At 34.2% G+C, this 21,333-nt stretch overlaps 1 protein-coding gene and 2 long non-coding RNA genes across 5 annotated transcripts in view; 1 reads left to right on the top strand and 2 right to left on the bottom strand.

The window, feature by feature from the left end:
- Nucleotides 1-2,467: 2,467 nt before the first annotated feature.
- LOC118263084 (uncharacterized) lies at nucleotides 2,468-10,871 on the bottom strand. Its single transcript, XR_007707065.1, has 6 exons — nucleotides 10,822-10,871; nucleotides 10,416-10,620; nucleotides 9,964-10,023; nucleotides 9,670-9,712; nucleotides 2,823-2,912; nucleotides 2,468-2,628 (listed from the first exon to the last, which is right to left on the bottom strand). It is a non-coding gene; the product is annotated as an uncharacterized LOC118263084 (long non-coding RNA).
- Nucleotides 10,872-11,343: 472 nt separating this feature from the next.
- LOC126912375 (uncharacterized) lies at nucleotides 11,344-12,622 on the top strand. The gene is made up of 2 exons (XR_007707068.1): nucleotides 11,344-11,791; nucleotides 12,060-12,622. It is a non-coding gene; the product is annotated as an uncharacterized LOC126912375 (long non-coding RNA).
- Nucleotides 12,623-14,544: 1,922 nt separating this feature from the next.
- LOC118263125 (uncharacterized) overlaps nucleotides 14,545-21,333 on the bottom strand; it is a 47,140-nt gene continuing 40,351 nt past the window's right edge. The window contains exons 4-8 of one of the 3 annotated variants that reach the window (XM_050704152.1): nucleotides 20,109-20,201; nucleotides 19,190-19,273; nucleotides 17,326-17,513; nucleotides 17,043-17,156; nucleotides 14,545-16,569 (exon numbers count right to left, since the gene is read on the bottom strand). In XM_050704152.1, coding sequence (XP_050560109.1) covers nucleotides 16,465-16,569; nucleotides 17,043-17,156; nucleotides 17,326-17,513; nucleotides 19,190-19,273; nucleotides 20,109-20,201 — 584 coding nt within the window. In that variant the 3' untranslated portion in view covers nucleotides 14,545-16,464. Of the gene's footprint in view, nucleotides 16,570-17,042; nucleotides 17,160-17,325; nucleotides 17,514-19,189; nucleotides 19,274-20,108; nucleotides 20,202-21,333 lie in introns of all 3 variants that reach the window. The other 2 variants (XM_050704151.1, XM_050704153.1) reach the window with 2 other exon arrangements.

The raw sequence follows: 21,333 nt of genomic DNA, 5'->3' as shown, positions 1-21,333 counted from the left end.
GCACAGCCGAAACTACTGACCGTAGATACCTGAAATTTGGCATGCGTGTTCATTGGGGGGTGAAGGGTAACACCAGGAGAGGATTTTAGGAAATTCGCCCCCTAAAGTGAGAAAAGGGAGAGAGACGTTGAAACTTTTTACTATACTGTTTTTATCTAACCACTGAAACGATTTCAATGTGATTCGGTATAGATATAGTAATAGTTAAACACGAAAAAACCTGGAACTCTCCACTTGTTAATTCACTGAGTTAATATAGGTGGAATTTGGTTAAATATCGTTTGATTACCGATAAAAGCATAAAATAGTTCTTATCCCGGAAATTTCACGGGAACGGGAACAAAGCCTCAAAATACCGGGATTCTCTATACCTTAAACCACTGAAATTATTTGAGGGTAATTCGGTACAACGATAGTTTTAGACCCGAGAAAGGGTATAAGATAGCTTTCATGCCAGAAATCTCATGGGAACGGGAAATATGAGATAAAATCCCGGTACCTACTCTCTAATCTCTGTCTTTTAAATCACTTAACTTATTTGAATAAAACACAGCAACAATGGTACAACGTTTGAATGAGATATCACGTCTTAATTTGTAAAATTGGTTAAAGTCTCATTCAACCCCCCGTTTTAGGGGATGGGGGCAAATGCTATAAGTTTATCTGGGTGCACACAATATGTACGTAATTTTGGCTTCTAGCGCTTTAGGAAGTACCCTAACGTTTAGAAGTCTTATACAAACTTCCACCCACCCCAGTTTAAGGGATGGGGGATAACAGTTGTAGGTCCTATAGTTTTTAAGTTACAGTGACTTATGTGTTATCAACGAAAGAGCCACACCCTGTGCCAGTCTTTTGACTCTTGTTGCTACAAATCTTTATTTTTTCGTCTGTATTTTTGCTTATGTCTGCTTATTCTGAGTACTGCTTCAGTACCTTATATGGTATGCTACATTCTGAGCTAACTGCCTTAGTTTCGTAAAGGATGCCATTTTTAGACGAACTAAGTACTCTAGATAAAATTTTCATCGTATTATAAGTGACTGTGCTGAAAAAAAATAGTATCTCGTTAGTGTTGATTTTGAGAATGTGGTTGATTAAGATAAAAAACCGGCCTAGTGCGAGTTGGATTCGCCCATGAAGGGTTCCGTAACAGCAAGTAGATGGCATAATATAAAAATTGTAAAATAACTTGGTTTTACATAGTTGTGGCGACACATTGACAAGTGACAAGTGACAGAAGACAGAAGTCGCACATAGACTATCGACGAGCAAAACAATGGATGACGTCACAAATATCCTGCATCGCACATATGAAGTTTGCATGCGAATTAACACGGATAGAAAATCCCATAGACACCAATCACGGATATGTTAGCTGAAAAAAAAAAAATTGTGTGGAGGGTCCCTCTTTAATTTTTAAATTTATTCATTTTTATTCAAAATTCGAATAGCGGTTACCAAAATGCATCATTCTACAAAGTTTCAACTATGTAGGCCCAACAGTTTCGGAAATAAATGGCAGTGACATACGGACGGACAGACAGACAGACATGACGAATCTATAAGGGTTCCGTTTTTTGCCAATTGGCTACGGAACCCTAAAAAAGTTATTGTTTAAAGTCATGAACTCAAATAAAGTGTTTTCTACAACAGGTATTCACATTGCCGTCCTGAAACCGCTATACAGGCACGACATCTCTTTGAAAATATTTAATGGATGATAATGTTAATTCTTAGTTCCAATATTTTACGATTTCTTATTCCTATGGACCCGAATTTTATGAAAAGTTATTTTTTAAGATACATCTCAACCATTTACAGTCAGACCCGTGAGTTCCCAGTCTGTCCATTTAGACTTTAAAACATTAAATAGAGTGTGTATTTGCTTTCTTCCAAAAAGCCTATTGTAAAGCATTTTATACATAAACTTCTTACAGAAGAGTTCATTTAAACAGTTATAAACCGCAAACATCGTCTATGACAAAATATTATTATAATTATAGTAATTAGTAAAACTCACCGGTTTGATCAGCATAGCCAAATGCACACCGTTGGGGCATTTTTTGATTTAATAGATTGATTTGATTTAATATTGTTTGGTATGATTGAAGTGGTTTAAAACATCGAATTAAAAGTTTCCAAGAAAAAGGCAATTATAAAAAACTTTGTTTACATATTCATCTGCATTTTTAATTTTATTTCAAAGTGTTTCTGTCTATATATAAATATTTATGGGAGCATCTATATAGTGATCGGTACGTAATTACGCACACAGTGACATCTAGGTAGGAAACATTTTGTACGTGCGTTTTCTATTTTATTTTCAACAACTACTATGACAAAATAATTCTACAAAATACTTAATTTCATTGTCAAAATTAATTAATTTAGCCGTATGAATGACCTGTTACGTGGTATACGTGGTTATATTTAAAAATAATAAACTTAATTATTTTTTTGGGGTGTCCATTTATTTGTGTATTATTTATAAAACTTCAAAATATTAGAAACACAAAGCAATAAGTTAAGGCGGCTTATCCCAGACCGGAGGCCTTTTGTTTTCGCGTCGATGGCTTTTATTTTCCCCCAGTTATACGTCTCAGTGTAACTCTTAACAGCACCTGCCTGAAAAGACAAAAAAATAACAACATACTGTACAATAACTAAATTTAAAAATATCCACTTATAGAATTGGTAAAGTGGTTTTTTTATTCTCTTCTATCTTTTGGGGAATTAAAAGCGTGTTATGTTAATTGTGAGCTCATGAGCAGTGGTTCTTGATTCACCTGATGTGGCTGCTGAAATAATATAATATTTACCGTATTTTAATTATTTCTTTGGCTTGCTAGCCAAGCTTTAAGATTGTTCTTGAATTATTTTATTATTGCTGTTAAGCCTTTCAGGTCTCGCTGTAATAGAAGGCATCATTTTAACAAAATTTTAGATTTATTATTATATTATTAAACTAAAATGCAGTTTAATATTGTGGGAAACGGAACGCAAGAGGAAGTGTAAGAGAGAGTGTTATGTGTGAAAGAGAGGGATATAGACGATGAAAGGAAGTGAATAGAAAGACGTTACATGATTATTGGCACGAAGACGTTAGGACGGAAAATAAAATAGAAGAAGAGTTATTATTATTTTTTATTTAAGAATCCTATCCCACAATATTATGTTCAATTGCTTATAGTAACTACAGTACCGTCAACGGAACTTGGCAGGTCTGAAGTTAGGCTTTGCGAACTTTCGCGCAGGTACATTCGCGAAGTAAAGTATTACTGCAATATTATTTTTTCATAAACTGCGTTAAATCATAAATGATTTTTCTCGCTAGGCCATTTAATACTCTATTGTGTTTTGGCATATTTAATAATACTAGTGGTCGCCTAGTGATCGAAATTCGACCATATACGATTTAATTTACAATACCACTTAACATACGTTCAAGGATAATTTTTATTTAACTCAAACTCAAACTAAACTCTTTTATAAAACTCTATTCATATGAGACGTCAGAATATCATCGCAATGTCTATTGATTTTGACGTTTTGTCAAATACGATCAGATACTATGCATGTGTGTGTAATGTTTTATTTATTGATTTAATGTACTTTATAAGCATTATTTTTGAAAAATATTAGCGTTCTCCACTTCTCCTACACATAAACTATAAGTGTACCAAATTTTATGCTCCTACGTCCGCGCAATTTTCGTAAAAAGCGGTCCAAAGTTTTTGCATCACGTATTAATATATAGATACCTAAGTGCCAACTGACACTTGCACATATGGTCGTCACTAGTATGGGCTATTTCTGCTAACGATTTGATAGACACAAATCATAAATGATTTTTCTTGCTAGGCCATTTAATACTCTATTGTGTTTTGGCATATTTAATAATACTAGTGGTCGCCTAGTGGCCGAAATTCGACCATATATGATTTAATTTACAATACCACTTAACGTACGTTGAAGGATAATTTTTATTTAATTCAAACTCTTTTATAAAACTCTTTTCATATGAGACGTGAGAATATCATCGCAATGTCTATCGATTTTGACGTTTTGTCAAATACGATCAGATACTATGCATGTGTGTGTAATGTTTTATTTATTGATTTAATGTACTTTATAAGCATTATTTTTGAAAAATATTAGCGCTATGCACTTCTCCTACACATAAACTATAAGTGTACCAAATTTTATGCTCCTACGTCCGCGCAATTATCGTAAAAAGTGGTCCAAAGTTTTTGCATCACGTATTAATATATAGATACCTAAGTGCCAACTGACACTTGCACATATGGTGGTCACTAGTATGGGCGTTATATTAAAATTAAATAATAAAAATACAGGGTTAAAGGGTAAGTCGACCTAAATCCTTTAAGACGTGATAGTTTACATCATTCCTGACTGATTTGACCATGGGACCCCATATCCCAAACTTAACCGTTTTCAAATTATCGGCATTTTAACTTTTTTGATAAAATTTCCCATTTTTTTGGCTATTTCTCCCTTGTTTTGTCTTTGGTGGCTAAATTTTGTTTTGTTTTTGCTTTTTTGTGTAGTAGATTAGTTGCTTTATTATTTAGAAAACTAAAACTGTAAATAACTGTACCAACTGAGTCGTAGCAGACGATCGAATGTTAAAAAAAGTAAATAAATTTGTGATAAGTTGTTTTTCTTTGTAAGATATTTAAAAAAAAGTCTATGACAACTGTTCTGCAAATGTGCGTTAAAATATCTACAATTCTTCAGCTTTCTGATAAGGTATAACATGATAGGGAATAATTTGAATTCTTTGCCAAAACATCGATGAAGTACTACAAGGTAGTAATAAGAATATCGATATTTAAGCTTCAAATTTAACTTGAGTCAGATAACAAAATAAAACAAACTGGTTCACTTCACTTCAGAAGGAGTGTCAGGAAGTGGCTTTTTTTGAGAGGGGAAAATCATCCAATGTCTTCTCCCACCTTGGGCGAGGCGAGAGGGAGTGTCAGACTCTTACTGACTAAAAAACCACCCTGTTCCTTCTCCTGCTTTTCGAGCCGGAGCCCCGGTAAACCCGCTAGGTAGTCCGCAGCTCCGGATCAGGCATCAGCCCTACTGGGCCCCATCTGTGGTGGTCTGATGGCTCTTTGAGGCGCACACATAAAAATCCATAGGGGTCAGGTCTGAACTTCTAGCTGGCCACGGTACAGGTCCGCCTCTCCCGATCCACTTATTGGGATAATTAGTGTCCAGTGCGGGCCTGCGGACGGCGAGCAAGGGTAGCTCACCGCCCGAACAGAACCAGCCTAGGAAACGCCAACAACTAGCACGGCACGGGTACGACACGGGCGGAGTGGTGGTTGAGTACCTACTTACAACTGGTGTAAAACTGTAATGTTTTGTTGTGATAAATAACAAATCTATCTTAGTTGGCTGACACCGACTCCAGAAATAACAATAATTGTACCTACTTACATTATAATGTGTATGATGAGTTAGTAAAGTTAGTTGATCTATTAAGTTGTTGAAAAATACGTAATTATTTCTTTTACTTTTTAGTGCATATTAATTTGTTTTGGAATATTATTGGGCGATAAAATGATTGGTGATTTCAATTAATGATTTCAAGTAACAAACCCGGCGAACTCCGTTTCGCCATAGAACATATATAACATTTCATAGTTTCATAAAACAGTTCATTGTCATTCATTACCTACATTATATTTATAGAAATTTAATCTAAAGTAAAATAATTTGTATTAATTAAATTACTTTATACACTTCTGAACCGAACACTTGTATTTTGGTTCAAATTGATTTTTATTTTTTATTCTTATAAGATTTATGTTTATTATGATACATTTGGGCTGCAATTTTTGTTTCGTCATCTCCGGTATATGTGAGTTTTCCCGCTGAAAAATAGATTTGCACCAGCTATGCAGCATTACGCTGGCTGACACATTTTAAAAATATTGTTAGGTTATTTTTGTGTGTTACAATTAAATGGGGTTTCTACCAATATTTCTGCTAACGATTTGATAGTCTTTCGTATATTAGTTTTAGACACGTTTGTTTTTAATAAAGATTGCGTCAAATTTTGGATTTCGTGGAAATAGTTTTGTGTCAAAGTATTTGGATAACACAACCATTTCTTACTGTTATACTCTTTAAGCCTTTATTAAACTGTTATTGCTGTTTTGATCATTGATATCAAGAAGATTTTGCCTGCAATGTTTACATGATTTTACCACGTCTTTCAGACACTTGGTTATGACCCAACCGCACACATAATTTCTTTGTCCTGCATCAGGCTGTTTTGAGTAATTCATTAAAACATCTTCACTAAATGTAAATTCTTCCTCAGTCTGTTTAATAGATACCTACTTTATGATTTTCTGTTACAAAAAAGCCTAGACTCTGGAGACATTCATTCGTATCCTCTTCACAATTGGCATGTTTGGAATGAGGCGCAGAGTAATTGTTTAGCAAAAGGGCTTTAAACGCCCCTTCGAATGACATCGTATTTGGAGCGTTGTTCTAGCTCCATAGCTGCTTATGTTCCCAAAGAAATTTTCTACTGAGTCCTGATTGAAATTTCGCGTTAATATTGCATCATAACGATATTTAATGAACAAAACTTTGCAAACCGCTTCCATACCTTCAATTCACCCCCTCATTGGTCGTGGTACACCTCGATAGTTCACCTAGATGGACCACGAACAATTTTATTTGTAGGTGGTCTATCTTTCCTTTCTATTAAAAATAATCGCAAAAACGTATGGTTGGTGGTTCACCTTCGAAAAAATCTTATTATAATACTTGTAATAAAAATGCATCTCTTTTTCGAAATGTTTTATATACGACCCTAAATAAGTTAATGCACGACTGAGTTTACGCAAAACCAAAACCTTAACTTCTAAAAAGGTATCTAGTGTATAAAAAGGTTTATTTATCTCTCATTTTTAACGTAGTTTTTCTAGGGCCACGCCGACGGTTAAATCATTATTGATTAACTCTAACTGAACGTCGCGTATGTCATCATCATCGTCTGTGTAAACATTTTTCCTTTTGTGACAAAACGTTTTATTTTGTATATCTTTTAACGCCATAAGTAACCGTAGCACAGTTGTGTTTCTTTTGTGCACATTTTTTTTTAAGTTTAGAATGATATGATTCGGCCACATTGTTCGGCCGATACCTTTCACCAAACACGCTCAGCATTTTGTTGAAGTTTTTTTTCAACCAAAACTTATCTATATATTTGAAGAAAGAAATCATTTTGTTCTTCCCGTAACTTTCATCTTTTATATATTGCAAACCACCCTGGATAAATTCTTTAGGTAGAAGTGGAAGTGCGGTTGTTAATCCCACTAGTCTCTTCTCTTTCTTGCTTTTAAGACCTAATTTTTTCGACTTTTTCCATAGAGCTTATTTCCAGTGGTAAAAACAGCCACGTAGTTCATCGTCTGGTAAAGTTTCTTGCAAAGCATTAATTGCCCCTATTTCGAAATCACAATGGAATTTAGTAGGTCTAAATTCTGGCAGTTGAGATACGATCAACTTGAAAACAATATTATATGTCTCCTGTTTTTTATTCTTACAATAATATACAACTGATAAAATGGTGGTGGACAGGCATCGAATGTAGCATCACCAAAAAATTAATTGAACAAATTTTTGCCGGTTATCTTCCGAACAAAAAATTATAACACGTAACCCTTCGTTGTAATAGTCTGCCCATCTAATCTAAGCCCATGTTCTGAAGTTTTGCTTTCGCTTCGTGATAAAGTGTGGGCACAGGGGCAGTGTCTGTTTTTACACTTTCTCTTAATTCTGCTAACCCTTTTGCAACCAAGTTTTTTGCCAAATTTGGAGTGCATTGGTGATCTTTTCTTTTAATGACTGAATTGACCTAAAATAAAATTAGAAAGTAAAAAAAATCACTTTGTTATAAAATGTCATTTTCTTAATGTTCCCTGTAAAACTATGTACCTAGTTTAGAAAATAATATTACCTTGATGATCACATTTCCTCGGCATTTCTTTTTTTTATACTCGGAACACCGCCATAATGCACAACCATTCTTGAACTGCTTCACTTTATAGTACTGATGACTATCGTTTAATAGGACTCTGCCCCCTTTCCTAGATACATAACACAATTCATCCATGTTTAAAAATATTTCTACTTGCTTACAATAGAAATTATTTTACTAACGTCGCGACCTTGGTAAAATAATATCTATATGTGACGACGCGTCGTCACATATTTTTTCTCACAAAGCAATAAGCTTTTTAATAGCATTAGCAATAGATAAGCAAGAGATCTTATTATGCAGTTTACAGAAAGAGGTCACATAACCAGTAAAATGAACCACGAGCAAAAAAATGTGTTCGTGGATCACCTAGATGGACAAAGGTGGTCCAACAACAAAAAAAATTGTTCGTGGTCCACCTAGGTGAACTATCGAGATGTACCACGATCAATGAGGGAATTTACAGATGGTGGGGTTGTTTCCACTATGCGTAATTTGTTTCCTATCGATTTTTCATGTATAAAGGACATGGTTAAACCAAAGTATGGACGTCGTAACCCGTACAAATAAATATTGAATAAATATGGTACCTAGCAATAAATAAAGCCGCATAATTAAAAATTGATATTTTGTAATTAAGAAGGTCCAGAAACTTTGCATATCTGCGCATATCCTGAAAATAAAGTAGCGTAACTCCTACGTCAAACAACGTTACAAAAACTTCAAACTATAACATTGCTGTGAACTTTTACCAAGGCGTTTTGATGTACCTCAGCCGAAAGTTATTAATATATGACGTAGATAGGTAAACAATTCTGTTTATACTAGATAATGAACACAAAGTAACCAAGGACATAAAAGATCATTCATTCATTTCATTTTCATTTCGCAAGGATACTGCGAGTGACCTCTACCCTTTGGGTGACTTTAAGCCTTCTGATGAGGTATATTGTGACTGACTACATTTCGGAGTCATATGTCATCACTGGTAACAAACATTTGTCTTTCAAGACTTTCGTCTTGAGAAAATGTGGTATGTTGGACGAGAAGACACAGTGGACCTCTTACTCGAAATTAGATCTACCCAATTGGACTGTCAGTCCGAGGTAAAAGTAATCTCACAATTTCACATGGTTATTTATCATGACTGGTTTTGTGCATGTTCATTTGAGGACCCATCCTTTTGAAAGTTCTACCGAGGAACATAAAAGATACTGAAATAAAACAACAAAAATGCGATTTATCAACATAATATTGATTTATTCGGCTCGGCAGCTCGGCAGCTCTCGTCAACATGTTTTTCACATAGTTTTCTTCATTTTAGTTATATATTATTAGATTTTTGTTATTGATGTCACTGTCACTGTGATGTCTATTTTTATTGTTATTTTTCTAATGGTTTTTTTTAATTTTGTAAAATATTTATGGGTAAGTTTATAGTTCAAAAACTGTGTTGATTTGATTTGATTTTAAAAACAATATGTAATGTATAAATTATAAATATAAAAAGCAGATAGAATTTTCCCATGTTGACATCATGGTGTTGCCAGGAGATATTATCATTATATTATTACTCTAAAATGCATTTTAATTTTATATTCAATTGCATACAATAACTATGTTTCATGGGTTTTTACCTGTATGGGTACCTATGTCGATTGTTCGAGTCGGGTAGTAAATCTGAAATAATTACAATAAAAAATATTATTTAATGCTAGGATATCGCATTGACGAAAATCCTTTTTAACATCGTCGTATTTTTGTTTTGTTGTATAGTTTGGGAAACATATAGGCTATAATTCGTATTGTAACTTGGAACAAAAAAACTGCCTGAAGTCAATATTCTACGCTGACAAAGTTGTGGGCAGCAGCTAGTCTTTTATAATTAAATTGTTACAATTATAATTTTATCAATGTTGTTTCTACTTTACCTTCATTATGAGCAGTTTCTGCTTGCTGCATTGTACTACCAGGTACCAAAACCGCTGACCCTGAAACATGAAAGTTTTATTTAGTAATTACTTAATTTGTCTGTAAGCACTGTCACACACGTTCGTAGTATATAAATTTGTATATAGGTATAGGTAAGCATCCTCCTCTACATCATAATCTTTGGGTGATAAAAGGATAGGTATTATAATTTATGATTTCAAGTAACAAACCCAGCGAACTCCGTTTCGCCACCAATGATTTTCCCTGGTCCCTGCTTTTTCAAAAAGTTTTTCTTTTATTTCTTTTAATTTCCTTTGCTATAAACCTCGTGGAGCCCGAGACCTTTCCAATGAATGCAAAAGGGTGAACATTGGTTCGTGCGTTCTGAAGTTATAGCGTCAGGAAGTAAAACTCGACTTATTTTTATATTATAAATTACATAGGCACTAACCAGGTAAATGCAGGCTCGGTACTGCTCCAAGTTTTAGCCGGGAATAGCGGTTACGATCCCTGGTAGTAAAATGCAAATAACATACAATTTTTTTTTTTTAAATGTAAGTCGCTTTCTTTTTCAATTTTTCCGCCAACAAGTTCCACCCATGCCCTGAACTCATTAGGGAACTTGTTGGCGTTTGGGAACCGGTGGACTGGCACACCTGAAATTAGAATAAAAAAATATCAATACCTATTTCTTACATAATATTAAGTAGTCAGTCAGTCCGCCAAAAAGCCTATTGTAAAGCATTTTATACATAAACATCTTACAGAAGAGTTAATTTAAACAGTTATAAACGATAAGTATCTGTCTATGACAAAATATTATTATAACGAATAAAATAATAATTAGTAAAACTTACCGATTTCATATGCACAGCCAAATGCACACTGTCTGGGCATTTTTTTTTATCTACTATATAAAAATAAGTCGGGTTTTCCTTCCTGACGCTATAACTCTAGAACGCACGAACCAATTTCCACGGTTTTGCATTCGTTGGAAAGGTCTCGGGCTCCGTGAGGTTTATAGCAAAGAAAATTCAGGAAAAAATCAAGAGAAAAGCAGGAAACCAGAGAAAATCATTGGCGGCGAAACGGAGTTCGCCGGGTTTGCTAGTCTATTATATAAAAATAAGTCGGGTTTTCCTTCCTGACGCTATAACTACAGAACGCACGAACCGATTTGCACGGTTTTGCATTCGTTGGAAAGGTCTCGGGCTCCGTGAGGTTTATAGCAAAGACAATTAAAAAAAAAGTCATTGGTGGCGAAACGGAGTTCGCCAAGTTTGCTAGTAATATATGTTATTTTACTATTTTCAAATAATATTATTTTAAGATTGAATGTTACAATAATTTTGGACTGTGTGGCCACAGAAAATATTTTGACAAACATTGACATTATTATTTACGGCAAGGGAATTTAGATTGAGTTAAACCAGACGGTACGATTTTGTTGTCATGCGCTGTAGGTACTAAGTGTGACGGGCCAGGGCTACGCGTGTCCCGGCTCCATACGCCTTCCATTGTATTTCTCTGGTCTGTGTACAAAACTTACATCGCGTGGTATCATTTCTTGTAACAATAAAACAGCGTGACTCCAATATCCTTCTAAAAACATTTCTGTAAGTATAGGGAGACTGGGGACACTTGATCCCCAGGGAGACTTGATCCCTTGTCAATAAATCGATAAGCACACGGTATTTTTATTTTAAATACTAGCAATACTGTTGCCTTCACTCATTGTATATGGCTGAACGTAAATTTGACGGTTTACAATCGACAACTTCAGAACAGTGGTGCCATTTTGTTTTCGCCAGGTGAAAATATTTTTCTGTGAGTATTTAAATCATTATCTTTATTTATTATTAATTATAAATTAGTAACCACATTCTAAACACTAGAAAAGTTGTTAGTTGAAGTTTGTATTGATGAGTTTTCCTTCTATTTACGTCTTTATTTCTTTAACAAAAATTTGGTTTTTGAAAAAAATCAGCTCCGGGTACACTTGATCACTGCGAGCGCGGGTAGATTTGATTCCGGGATCAAGTGTCCCCTATTTTATTTTTGGTTATAGATTGCTCAGTATTTTTACTTGTTTTAGATGGAAGGAAAATGCCGAGAACGTACAAACCTAAAGAGGGCGCTAAGAAACACATAGACAAAACAAACTTGAATTAGCGGTTAAAGAGATTTTGAAAGGAAACACTGTCAAAGGAACTGCAAAACTTTATGATGTGCCTTTGATGACACTAAAAAGATACGCCGGAAAACAACAACGACAGCCAGATGTTAAAATATCCTATAAACCTGACTATAGACAATCCAAAGTTTTTACTGAAGAAGAAGAGACCGAGTTGGCTAAATACTGTGAAAAGGCAAGTAAACTTCACCATGGCTTGAACTCAAGTAGCGTGCGGAGGTTGGCGTACCAATTTGCTGTAGAAAATAATAAACCAGTTGACAAAATAAATAAATGGAGTAACAATATGGCTAAACAAAAATAAGAGAAAGAGTTTTAATAAGGACCCACTTAGTAAGGACTGTTATTACTAAGACTCGAATTATCTTTAAGTTACCAAATACAGGCCTAAAATAATACAAACATTGTAACTGTTGATTTTTGTATGTTTATATGGTTAAATAAACAATTTTTATATTGTAAAATGCATTTATATTATTTTATAATGAAGTAGGTACACTTGTTCCCCTGTAATCAAGTCTACCCTACACAAGGATCAAGTCTTCCAGCATAGGGGACATTTGATCCTTTTGTAGTGTCGTAGAAAAACAAAAAAAAAAATACTAATTATTAATTAATTCCATAATCTGATAATGCACAAAGTTAGGTGAATAGTTATTCTAGGTAGTCACCAAAACTTTTCTGAAAACCATTATCACAGACTAAGATATGAGCAAAAAACTAAAATGGGGATCAAGTGTCCCCAGTCTCCCCTATGTGTTTTCTGTGCCGTAACCCAAATCTGGTACACATGTAAACAAACTCAAATCTTTATATTATAGAAATGCACTTAACAGATGAATAATTATACAGAGCATTATTTCTAAAAATCCGTCTTTATATTCAAACGAGTCAGTAATCCCTTTTTCAAATCTATCGTAAATTAATATTCTTACAAATCGTTTTTTTAAATAGGTTTGGTACCTATACCTATTTAGAAATACTTAAAGATAAAATATTAAAATGGAGTCATGTATTTCTTTTCTATTTAAAACAATGATCGATCTTGATAGTGCAGATTTTAGTAAAGCAATTATATTTTTGATAAACAAAAACAAACATAGGTACCTACTCTTACGGCCTCGTGACGGCCACGTAGAATGGCAATGATTTTCTTCTGTCCGAAGAAATAGCCAGCCCTCTGGTTTTATTTTGCATAGTACTTGCCAACTAGATTTGAATATTTACGCCGTTTGAATGTCTTTGCCGCATAAGCCGCCGCACCATCGCAGTGGTACTTAGAAGATGAGATGGCACAATGGTCTACACATGTTGCTTCTCACACCAAAGGCGGAAGATGGGTAGGCCTTTAATCTTCTTTCTCTTTCCAAATTTATTCTCATCAGTATGGTATGGGAGTCACCAGTTAGGTGTCAGCAGTTTAGCCAGTGTACGTACACGTTGAAATTAAATTAATATTTTCATCGATTTAGTAAAAATATATTTCGTTGACAAAACATAACATTTTTGATCGTGAACGGAATCTGCTGTTCCTTCCCGTATTAAGCTTTTGAACTTGAATGCGAAGCACGGCGATTTCTCTGGCTAGTGCATCCAGAAATGTATGTCCAAGTGGTAGATAACCATCTACCGACAGCAAATAGATAGGCAAACAGTGTGCATAACAGTATATTAAATGGAATACACGTGACGTGGCATTGAAATTTTAACATTTTCAAACCATGTTACCCCAACTCACTCTTGATCGGCCTCGGCATGGACCTTTTTTACAACAAAAGGAGCCAACAGTTTGTTCTGCCCATATTTTTATAGGTACCATATGCACTCTACAACAACTTCGGTATCTATCCGAATCCGAAAACCAGAAACTTAAACTCTCTATTTTATTTGGCATTTGACCAAGGAAGACGCAGTCCATGCTAAAACTTTATGATTTTTCTTAACTTAAGCTCAAAACTTAAAATATTTTGTCATTAAAGCCAACCTGAACTCTCTATAAAACTGGGGTTGTTTTTGAACGTTGATGAAGTTTGCCAAAGTTGTAAAATCTGAACAAGGGTTGGGGAAGGAACTGAGCCTGACACTGAGCAAGGAGCCACATTTTTGGGTTTATGTACTTTGTCCAGATGAACCTTTAGACCCCGTTCACTCCAATGGGGGCTCATTGCTCTCAAGCACGTTTTTTAAGGATGGATTCCTTAAACCATCGAGAGATTTGTTAAATTAAAAAAAAATACAAAAATAAACAAGTATGGTAATGACACCAGTAATCGACCAACATTTGTTTTTTAAAAGTAAATTGAGGGCTAGTTTGCCAGACTCTCTAGTTAAGTTGTGAATTTTTCGTACCAAAAGACAATAAATCGGCATAAATGAAACCAAGAAATAAAATTGTTGTATTTTATTGTAATAGTAATGTATAATTGTGGTCTACATATTTAAAGAGTTAGCACTAATTCATTAGAACAATATATATAAATATACTTACATATATCGAAAAACTTAATATTATAAGAAATGAAACAATTGATTACATAACCAACCTTTGTATAAAGGCATTATCATCGTGAATAATAAAATTTCAAAGCAATACTGATAGTAAACTTTCACAATTATCACATAGCTACAATTCATCTTGATTAAGATTTACCTAGGATCCAATGTACATATTTCTAAAGGGATTCATAAAATGGGAATTCACTTTGATTTACCTTGGTAAACATTAACAAATCAGATAAAATTAAATATATAATAACTACGTAGAATAAGAGACATAATGTGTTACAAAACCTTTTTAAAATCTTCACACAATAAAGAAAAGTAGTACACACAGAATAAAAAGAACAGTAATCCACTGAAGCAAATGTCAGAAGGTAGCAATAAGAACAATCAGTAACCCTTAGTACGACGCTCTGATTGGCCGATGCGAATGAACCAACCAATCAGAGCGCCGAACGCGCTCTCGTTTCGATTACTTTAAGCGTAAAGCAAACTCGTACAAGGGCACAGAGTCCTAAAGGCAGAAATATTTTAAAAACTACAATTTACAAATACCTTTTTTAATGTCGGGTAAAAAAGAGGGTCAAGATTTTTGATCGGAATGTATAATTATTATGTATTATCTATTGGTAGCTAAATATAATTATGGAGAATAATTAAACAATTAATCTCCATACATTTTCATGATAGCCATCGCTATATCTACTTTGTCTCAAACTTCGGTTCTAAGGATTATTGTTTCGTTACTGTACACACTTACTTACTGTTTTACAAGGCTATTATTTTGGACATCAACAATTATACCCTATTTTCAGACTTTCATTCGAAACCATTATGTAAATCACCCAATTTCTTAGTTTTCAAAATGTTTAACTATGTTTGGAAAAGGACAGAACACTGACTTCTCGATAAAAACTGCAATGCTGTCCAATAGACTAAAGCGGTGAAAGTTTTGAAATCATATAATATTGTTTAATATAAGCCTGTATTTTACCGGACAAGCCGTCCCAAAAGATCTTGTTTGTTATCCGAATGGGGTTTGATGAGTCAACAAGAACAAGACAATTTTGGTTCCTTTAAACGTAACTGACATGCTAACGAAAAAGTCATTTTAAATATTGAAGTTTTGAGTTACCGCTTGAAATATTAGAGACCGAAATTTTTCCACCATTTCGTTTCAATGTTAGCTACGAAACGAAGTGTCGATTGGTGCCCAGACGAACTCAAAATGTGAGATTCATCAGAAATAGCAAATAGCTAAATTTCGAAAGTGTGTACCACAATTACATGAGTATAAGATCCATAAAGGTGTACACGATAAAAAAGCTATTTGCAATTTTTTTTTCCAAAATTCTCATCGAAATGTACTTTGCAGTAAAAAAAACTGTGTATACATTAATTGTAATAACTGTTTTTTCCAAGATGGCTCATGGCGGTGCGAGTGGCAATTTTGAAAATTCGAAAAAAGGACTTCGATATCTATAATATTTCCAATTTTATAAAACTCCCGGAGACAACCATCTACCTACAACTTACCAAATGACTAATATTGAAAAAGATATATGTTCTGAAAGCAACCACAAATATCGACCAAAGTGTTTACACAACTTCCTATGCTCAACATTTATAAATATACATAAGTACCTAATGCTAAACAATCTCTAAATAATACATTAAACTGTTAAAATAGTTTTTGTCTTAAATGATAATTTACATTTGTATTTGTGATGCTGGTTGTAGGATTAAAATCAGAAAACGGGCAGGTAACTCGAGCACTGTTTTGTAAGCCCATATATTATAATGTACGTTACGTACAGTTCGACGCTCGTTGCTGTCGCCATGCTGCGTGAAAACCAGCAGCAGAATCGGAATCAGAGTCTCCTTCTTCACTAACTCCCATTTGGGCTCGAGGCTGAAAACAAAAGTAAATATAAATAGCTTTTATTAAAAAGAAACTCAGGGATATTGCGAAAATTGCAGGAGCGAGTAATGTGTCTACTATGTTTTTCAATAAAGATTTATAAACACAAAAATTTTATAAGGGTCTGGAGTCGATCTGGTAATAGAGATGACAGACAGTCGCGGACTTGATTTTTTTTTTGTTGCTAAGAACTTTACACCTAGATACAGGGTCTGATGATGAAGAAGTGTAATTGTTACGGAACTTCTCAACGATTTACAGTAACTACCTCATGTTTGGGCTTGATTACTTGGTATCGATTAGAATTTGGCACACTTGTGTACTGTATACTGAAGATGAAGCCCGGTGGCGTGCAATTGTAGATGACAATAAAACTATGTACCTATCTCCAGCAGGGTACGAAAATAAACTGTGGATGTTAAGTATAAATTGTTAGACTAAATAAGTAGTTAAGAAATATATACTTGGTCTGGTGTGGAAGGGGTACTACGACTATGCGCTGCTCCTATCCCACGTCGACCGCTAGCACCACGTCGCCGGACTTTGTTGTTGTTCGGAGGCGGCATCAGCTTGTCGTCCTTCTGTCGAACACATTAGATTAAAATAACAAATTACTATGGAATATATTACAATTATTTTATAGTGTTTTTACCAATTATTCTGAATTTCGAAATTAATATTTTACCTATTTCATATTTCTAAATGGACAACAATAGTTTAATATGTATCATTCCTATAAAAACATACCTGTATATTGTCAGCAGAACCCCAACTCTTAAGTTGGTCACTATCGTCCGAACGTCGTTCTTCTCGAGCTGACTTAGGTACATAGGCTGAGGATCTAGTTGCCCCCACGCCTAAGAAGTTACTAAATGCTTCTGTAGTTTTCTTCACTCTCACGTTGAGAGAACCGATGCGGAGAAATCCTTCTTTTTCTGTGAAGGAGTCACTTTGTGTTTAAGCGTAATTATAAGATATACAATAATATTAATACAATCATCTAACCATCTCACTTAGCTTCACATAAAATATGAAATAGTTATTAGTACTTAATTACACCAACAATAAATAAGAAATAGAGGAAAGAGGTCAAGCTGTTTACAGTATTCAATAATAACATTTTCAATAAAAATTGTATTTATTGATATTAAACTGAATAAGCTATTATATTTGTTTACGTATTTACATTGAATGATTCTGTTTTAAGAATCAATATTTTTGAAATCGGATTTAAATTAAATCTATAAGTAAAAGCAAAACGGTTCTATTAAAAAAAAAGTATTTGTAAATAAAAAAAACTAGCTTGTTTCATTTTGGTAACGTTTCATGAATGAAATGTATTGGTCTAAATTATTTTTACTGCAAGTAACACTCGATCAGCATTCATATTTACAATACAAAAATACGAGTATATTGCTTTATATAAACTCGACCATTTTATTTTAAGTGTCGTCACCATTGTCGTATTATTTACTTTTTAAATATTAATAGCTCAACATTATTTTTGTTTCACTATGAAAGCTGTAATAGGTAAGCTTTAAAGCTTTTGGTCTCTGTGCTTACAAAGTAGATTGCTGTTGCCGTAAGAATATTCACACAATAGCAATTATGATATCTGAAATGATGTATGGTTAAAGTCTGTGTATGTTAGTTCATTTGGCTATTTTATTTTACAACAATCACACTGTTTAACTAGTACACCATTCTGTGAGGGGATCAATACCAACCTAAACAAACCAATACCGCTTGCTTTGTGTTTCGTTGTGTGAGTGAGGTTACCGGAGGCCCAAAGGCGAGAAGAGGAACGAGGTGTCCCATTTTAATCTTCCCAAACCCGATTCTCCAACAACCCTTAAATTCCTCACCCCCAAAAGGCCGGCAACGCACTTGTAACACCTATAGTGTTTCGGGTGTCCATGTGCGGCGGCGATTGCTTACTATCAGGTGATCCGTCTGCTCGTTTATCGGCTTATACCATACGGATATGTGTCAAGGTGGTTGCGAAAATGTGTTATAACTTTGAAACCGTGCAATTTTGCTGAACATATATTAGGTTGTTTAGGTTGGTAGTGATCCCTGCCATCACCCCTCACAGAATGATGCACTATTTACTGGATACCCTGTACGACAGTTTTGTGTTAACTCGCTACAGAAGGGTTGATATTTACAAGAATGCCAAAAGTTCACCACAACCCAAAAAGGGTTGGATGTTTGATAAAACTAATTACGTTACTTAATATTGGTATTTATTTTAATTTGACGATTTACAAAAGAATAGTGTAAGTTTCATAGCTACGCATATACTTGAGGTTAATTTATTCTAGAAGATATAATTTTTCTAAGACTGTTTTTAATTAATCAACTATTTACTTGTATTCTCTAAATCCCAGAAACACACCACTTACGTATTTAGTATCTAGTTCCTAGAAAGATGATAAGATAGAGGCCGCAACCCTGAGATGTGCACGAAGAATAAACCATAATATCAGTCATATAATGTACAAATGTTAAACTAATTGAGAGATATTATGATTTACTAGTAGGAACAAAATTTACACAATAACACGCAAGTAAGCACTGTGAGGACGCAGACACGCTTTTAGTATCTTACTTGATTGTGCATTAATAGCGTTCGGAGTAACTCTTATGACCGGAGTAGAGGTAACAGTCCGGCGTAAGTCATATGTATCGGCCTCTGTAAAACATTTCCTGTATAGAAACCGTCGTTGCAGGTCACTCCATCTACTGTCTAATTAAAAATAACAAAACACTACCCAATTCTATAGTTCTCGTTTACGACTAGAGCTAAAAATACTTATTATATTACAATATTAAACATGATAAGATTGTAATAATTTAAGTCCTTATTAACATTTAGAGGAAGGTCGCAAAATAGTAAGATATTTAATATAATTAATGAACGAGGCTCCGTCTTCTATCTTTTGGATTAATTTGTACCTTTTAGAGACTGATAATAAAAATATTACCTTTCTATTTGCGACGCCTTTATTTTATCTAAGATGTAGAGTTTGTAAGCTTCCATAAGGCAGACTCGCCAGTTATGTCCACACAAAGTCTCATATTATAATGCTTAGAATTATATATGACTAACAACTTAACAATTGAAAAGTACTACTGTAGATCCTTTCTTTCAGGAGTTGGAACCATTTTGGAAGATTGCGGTGGGCTAGTACAACAAAAAAAAAAATCAGAATCTGCTCCAATTAATTTGTATTATATTTATAATACTTGGTGTTCTATTCGTCTTTGGTATATAGAATTTGTCAGATAGATTAATTTAAATTTATTTACGTATTTGAAATTGTAAAATATTTATTACGTTTCGGTAAAACAGATTCTTGACAGTTTTGCGACCTTCCCCTAATCTGTATGAACTAGTAGATAGTAAGCTATGTAAAGTTTAACAAAAATAAGAAAATAATGACTAACATTATTAAAAAAGGAAAATACAATATATTATTTTAGGTATTAATAGGATTTAAGAAGATATGATTTGGTGATCAGCATACTTCTGTATGATCCCGGGGACAGCGACGTGTCCATGTGGACAAGGTACTGTCTCGGTTTCCTGCCCGACCAGTCACGAACGTTTGGGTCTGCATCTGCAATGCAAGAAATGAGTTATTTAATAAACGTCAATAATAATATAGAAGTAGACAGCCGGTAGCCCAGTCAGCACGGCAACCTTGCAATCAAAAATAACGTTTTATTTTCCAAAATATAAGGAAGTATTCATTAGGTCATAAGTTCTTCATACAATAAAAACTTTTCAATTTAAAATGTTGAGCATGAACTTAATTTAAAATCACTTAAGAAAATAAAATAGGTTTTTTACATTTGACATATTATTTGATAAATGTTGTGAAAGTGAGAATTTGAAGAAAAACCTCTGTTGGCAGAAACCACGGTGAAAAGGTATTTTTCGTAGCGCGCCATCTACCTATTTTCAAGTGAAGCAATGTTCAATATCTGTGACGTGGCGCGCTCGCCACAGCTGGATACTACTTTGTCCCTTGCATTCGTTGTTTTGGTTTTAATTCACGCAAGGATCAATAGATGGTGTTCAAAGGTGGTTGTATATTAATATATTTAATTTAACGGTTAGAACCATAGAATACAGAAACTAGTGGATGTGTGATTTTAAAAGCTTACTTTCGCTTGAGACTTTCATAGACGTATTCTGTCAACGGGTGAAGCCATAACTCTCGAAATAAAGATTATAAATATGATACATGAAAGTTTCTATAAGAGGTTTGCTTATTAGATTGCATGTAAACTTTATACTTAAGACTTTTTTGGACACTAGCCCGTTGCGACCGCGGATTAGCTGCGTGGATAAGTGGTTGAATTTTTTTTTTTATACAGGGTTAAAAGTTACGTCGACCTAAATTAAGAGATGATTGTTTTCATAATTTCTGACCGATTTGACTAGGGCCACCCAAACTAATCTACTTCATAAAATCGCAAAAACAAGTCAAAATTCATACACAAAAACATTAAAAAGGGGACATTTGACAAAAGTTTTTTTAATATTTATAACCACTCTAACGTCCGGCCCGCGCGACCGTTTATCTCTCTAACGTCCAGCCGCGCACGGCATCCGAACCGCGCGCGACTCGCAAGTTCGTCGTAACAAAAAACCTATATAGCTACTGAACCGTAATGCCTAGAATAAAGAAAAGAATACCAAAAAAAAGATAGAAAAATACTCTACAATAATTTAAAACGGGTTAA

Source organism: Spodoptera frugiperda, chromosome 25 (genome assembly GCF_023101765.2).
Source record: "Spodoptera frugiperda isolate SF20-4 chromosome 25, AGI-APGP_CSIRO_Sfru_2.0, whole genome shotgun sequence".
Classification (NCBI taxonomy): Eukaryota; Metazoa; Arthropoda; class Insecta; order Lepidoptera; family Noctuidae; genus Spodoptera; species Spodoptera frugiperda.
This window is presented reverse-complemented; position numbering and strand designations above follow the sequence as displayed.